This window comes from Vanessa atalanta, chromosome 18, assembly GCF_905147765.1.
Source record: "Vanessa atalanta chromosome 18, ilVanAtal1.2, whole genome shotgun sequence".
Classification (NCBI taxonomy): Eukaryota; Metazoa; Arthropoda; class Insecta; order Lepidoptera; family Nymphalidae; genus Vanessa; species Vanessa atalanta.
The window spans coordinates 7,713,798-7,718,635 of NC_061888.1; the positions used below are offsets into that span (position 1 = coordinate 7,713,798).

Sequence of the window (4,838 nt, forward strand, 5' to 3'; positions counted from 1 at the left end):
GTACAAGATTAATACAAATTAAAATGTTTGTAAATGAATGTCGAAATAAATGTAAATTAATAACATGTTTTTTTTTTATTATTGTCCCCGTTACTTTGTTTGGTTCAATGGGTAGACGAATCTGAACTGTTGTATGTTTTAAGAAGGGTTTTTAAGTGATTTTGTTTATGGTGAAAAAATGTGCGAAATTGTATGGTTTTTAAGGCATTTTTTGCCTTTCACAATCACTATGCGGAACCAGCTTTCACTGGCGGTTTTTCCAAACTGAAATCGGTAAGAGAGCATACACATTTCTTAAAAGCCGGCAATGCACATAGCGGTGTCCATGGGCCATGGTAGCCACTCTCCATCGGGGAACCTCCTGTTCATTTGCCACCAACCCCATAAAAAATGGTATGACATGACTTTGAATTTGGAAACAAGAGCTTAATGAAGGATCCGAATTATTCTTAACAGGATAGACTTGTAATGTTTGGGTGTTGCTGCCTCGATGATATAATAATGATGTGCGAAACTGAGGAGTCTTTATCGATGAATGTCACGATAAAATTATTATTTGGCCGATTGACTTTATTTGATATCAAATAAAATAATTTAATTTACTTATTAAAATTTAACATATAATATTATTTGTCTTCTTTGTCGTTTGTATTATATAGTAGTCTACATGTGTGTCTTTCTGTAGATTTACTATAAAAGGTCAAACGATATGTTAATTTCTTAAAACCTACTTTGAAGAATACATTTTTCATTGCTCATAACTATCGTGATAGGAGTAAGCCAAAGAAATGCAAACGCAAAACAAAATATAATCATTTAAGCCAGCTGTTCTCTATTCATAGTTGCTAGCTTATAGCAAAGACCCAAATCAGACGGAACTGAATCTTTACTTGCAGTCAGATTGGAGTTTAAGACTCAAGTTCCTGCTCATATTTCTAGTCGTTGCAACGGCATTTATGTGATATGATATTACTTCTTGCCTTATAAACCATGATTTTATCTTTATATTTATAAGAAAAAAAAAAAATACTGAACCTGATGGGATTATACCTACAAGGAAAGAATTGTGTAGCTATGACCACACCTTTGCAATGATAATCTTTAATAAAGATTCTGTTCAATTGGTATGATATTGGCTTTATTGGTTCGTGGTTTTTTAACCGTTCAGTCTTAAGACAAAACGGCTTCATAATCAAAGGTTCAAAATAACACTGATTATCATGTATTTGTTTAATTTGAATTTATAAATTATCTGCGATGGTGATAGAGAACGTCGTCAGAAAACCTAAAAGTTTTGGATAAAAGAATGTCACTTCGGATAAATATTGAGTTTTTTAAAAAAACAAACAATACATATGAATATTTGTGTAAGAAACACAAGCCTATAGTTTTTTTATTCAAATGTTATTATTCACTGATATTATATTTATTGATAAATAAAAGTAAAAATTTATTGTGCATGTTAAAAAAAATACATTGAAAAACTTTGATTATATATTTTTTATGTATACCTTATTGCTAAAACAATGATTGTACTTAATTATAATATAAACACCTACTATGGTACTAACATTTTCAAAATTGAAGACGAAATCTTTCACATAATTATGTTACAAAGACGGAGACGAACGCTTCCAGTCTCCACGTTAAATTATCGGTGTGCGTTAATAGATATAACTGATGCTCGTACTTACAAGATGCCTTAGTGTGTAGGATAATAAACGACTAAAGTTAGCAAAAACAAAAAAAAATGTGTATATATATATATATATATATATATATATATATATATATATGTTATATTTATTTGTTAATGCATGCCGATAAGTTAACATAGAGGCACGCGTCTTCGTGAGTGAACAGATTTATAGTTCATACCATATAAAGAAATTCAAAGATAGATTGCTTTAATCTGTTACATTAACAGATAAATTAAAAATTATATAATTCTCCCATAATTTAAATATGGTAGTATTTTGCCTTCCACAATACAGCTGATTTTATCCGCCGATTTTTTTTGTCGACATTGTGGAAACGATCAACCTTACATCACTAAAAGTCACCCACCCGGATGTCATGGTCACATACATTAGCAATATGCATTGTTTTTGGTACACATTAAAAAGACCGTTGGGATATCATGCTCGTATATTGTTTGTTACATTAACACTCTGATTGGGATTGGGAATAAATTGTAATACTTCTAGATTTTAGTTTATGTCTATTATTTTGTATATTATCATCTTAACTAATATTATAAATGCGAAAGTTTGTTACGCTCTCGCGTCTTAATTATGTAACTGGTCACCACGAAATTTATCAGGAATACAGAAAAGGACATAGTGTATCAAACACCTTACCACTGTCCCCCCCGCCCCCGTGGGCGAATCCGTGTTCATCGACTAGTATTTTTATACATTGAATATTTTTTTCTTTAAAACGTATTAAGGTATTATTCTTAATATGAATATGAAAAATGAAAGAAAAACCATTTGCCACTGTAGATATTATATTCATACAGGATCAGGATACCTCGCTAAATATCGCTTGTGATATTTTGAAAGCTCTTTATACAATGGTGGTGCTGACATAACCAATGAACAAGATCCTGCTACATCATTAACCCTCATACAATTATCGGATTGTGTGAACAGAACCTTAGGTTTTTCGACTGTGCGCTTTGCTTTGAATTCTTCTACTGTTAAAACGTCGCATTGTCCGCAAATAGTCCATGTAAATATATAAAGTATCTCTCCTGAAAAAAAAAAAAAAATTTTAAAATCAGTGTTAAAAAAATTAGTAAATAATACTGCAGTGACCTAAGTGATCTCACCTAAATTGCATATGGTTGCCGGAAGACTAGAAAAATAGGTAATCAATTGTAAATTCTTTTCAACACCTGGCATGAACCTGTATAGGTTACTGAAATAACCTTGTATACAATAAATGTATTCTTTGCAAGATCTGATGCAACTCATCCTCATTTCTGTATCCACGACTTTCCTCCAAAAGTCTGAGGTGCCTGTATCTTCGTGACAATATATACTTTTCTGTCCTGCAGCGTATACTTTGTTGTTATGTGAGCACAGTGCAGGATTTTGTAAAGCATCTGGCATTTGTGAAATTTTTCTAAATGATCTTTGTTTTAAATCATATACAATGGCTGTATCTAGTACTACCCTGAAATTAAAAAAAAAAAGATGTAATTTGAAAATTCCATTCAGGAATGAATAAATAAAATTTAATTTTACTCTGTTAACCTTTTGTTATATTATACAGAATGAGACACGGCTAACCTCATTATATTAACAATAATAGCTATAGAACAATATTGCAGATATTTGTAAAGAAATTCACAGATTATATGAACTGGTACAGTCAGCAAGATAAGTGTAAATTATCTTTGAATGATGCCATGGATAATTACTTTTAAGAAATTTTATTTTTTAATCCTAAAATAGTAAAGGTTTAGCTAATAAAAATAAAATATACAGTTTTTTTGTTAAATACTGACCTAAACCCACCCACACCTCCGGCAATGTAAAGAGAATCTCCAATAACGGCCAGGCCTGCATGTCTTCTCTGTGGTAAATTAACACCATGTCTGGTCCACTCTTTCCTGAGTGTGTCATAAACCTTAACATCTCTCATAAACATACCCGTGCCTCGGCCATGCTCACCACATACTATTACAAGTTTTGTCAAGCCCCAAGCCACAACACTCCAACCCCATAAATTTTTGTCAGCAACTTCTAACCATTGTTCAAAACCTCTACCATGATAATAAGTGTACATAGAATGTGGTAGTAATTCTGGTTTTCCATCTTTAAGAAGCCATAAGGGTATAACTGGTGTGTACTGCAAACATCGTGTCTTACTCTCCTTTATAATATCTAAAGTTTCAGTCCAAACTCTCTGTGTGAACTTTTCACATAATTCACTTTTCTGTTTGTTTAAAATTGTTTCTGATAAATCAAGGTTATTAACCGACAAATCATAAAGTAGATCAATGACTTTAGCCGCTAAACTGTTTTCAAAACCTTTCATACATTTTTTTATTTCTTCCAAGTCTTGAGTTGAAACTTTTTTCATGTCTAAACAACCAATTATAACGAGAAGCGCATCAGCTCCAGTTTCAGTGTGGAATATCCATTCCAGGCCAAAGTTAAAAACTTCTAATTCACTTTGTGAGTCTAAATAAGGATGGGACAAATACCAAGCAAGTTTGTGTATATTAAGAACATATTCTGGCTTCATGGATTTAAAAGAAAATAATCCGAATGCCACACAAAATTTTTCCAATTTTGGAAAACAGGATATTTCAGCGATATCCATTGTCTCCATCCAATTTGATGCACATGTTCCGATGTCTAAAGTGTATTCAATCTGCTTTATTAACTCTGTTATTTGTAAAAAGTTTGCTGCAATTGTGATTTCTTTAATTGTCGACAAAGTATATTCAGAAAGATCTATTAAACCAATTTGCATGTACTGCAGAATGATATGCATTGTGTTGGGATCTAACATCTGGAATTAAAATATATACAATTAGTTACAGTATTATTGTTGTTTTAATTTTCTATATTTAAAATTAATAATTACACACATCGATACATATTTGTTTTTGTTCATTTTCTACATAATTTCCGCTAAACATTGCGCGGAAGTAGTCGCTATGTTCACACAAAACATCTTTTTTTACTTTGAATACTTTGTCACGAATTTGTAAATAAATTTCTTCCATGTTTATATAATTTATATGTACAGTATAGCTGTAACTAAAAGATCTTTTGTATTTTTGGCACTTTAATTGTTTTTACTTTGAAGTTTGATGCTAG

The 4,838-nt window shown here is 31.3% G+C and overlaps 1 protein-coding gene across 1 annotated transcript; it reads right to left on the reverse strand.

Annotated features, from left to right (window-relative positions):
- Positions 1-1,782: 1,782 nt before the first annotated feature.
- On the reverse strand, positions 1,783-4,838 carry LOC125070847 (kelch-like protein 10). Its single transcript, XM_047680836.1, has 4 exons — positions 4,607-4,838; positions 3,515-4,527; positions 2,834-3,180; positions 1,783-2,755 (listed from the first exon to the last, which is right to left on the reverse strand). Exons 1-4 carry the CDS (start codon positions 4,742-4,744, stop codon positions 2,514-2,516), a joined length of 1,740 nt encoding a protein of 579 aa, XP_047536792.1. The 5' UTR covers positions 4,745-4,838; the 3' UTR covers positions 1,783-2,513.

What these genes read in the sequence shown, in the direction of transcription:
- LOC125070847 (XM_047680836.1), bottom strand. Translation starts at nt 4,744, where the DNA reads ATGGAAGAAATTTATTTACAAATTCGTGACAAAGTATTCAAAGTAAAA. An exon ending in GGAGGTGTGGGTGGGTTTAG is followed by an intron (nt 3,181 to 3,514) that starts GTCAGTATTTAA and finishes TTTTAATTTCAG; the next exon opens with GGTAGTACTAGATACAGCCA. An exon ending in GGCAACCATATGCAATTTAG is followed by an intron (nt 2,756 to 2,833) that starts GTGAGATCACTT and finishes TTTTTTTTTCAG; the next exon opens with GAGAGATACTTTATATATTT.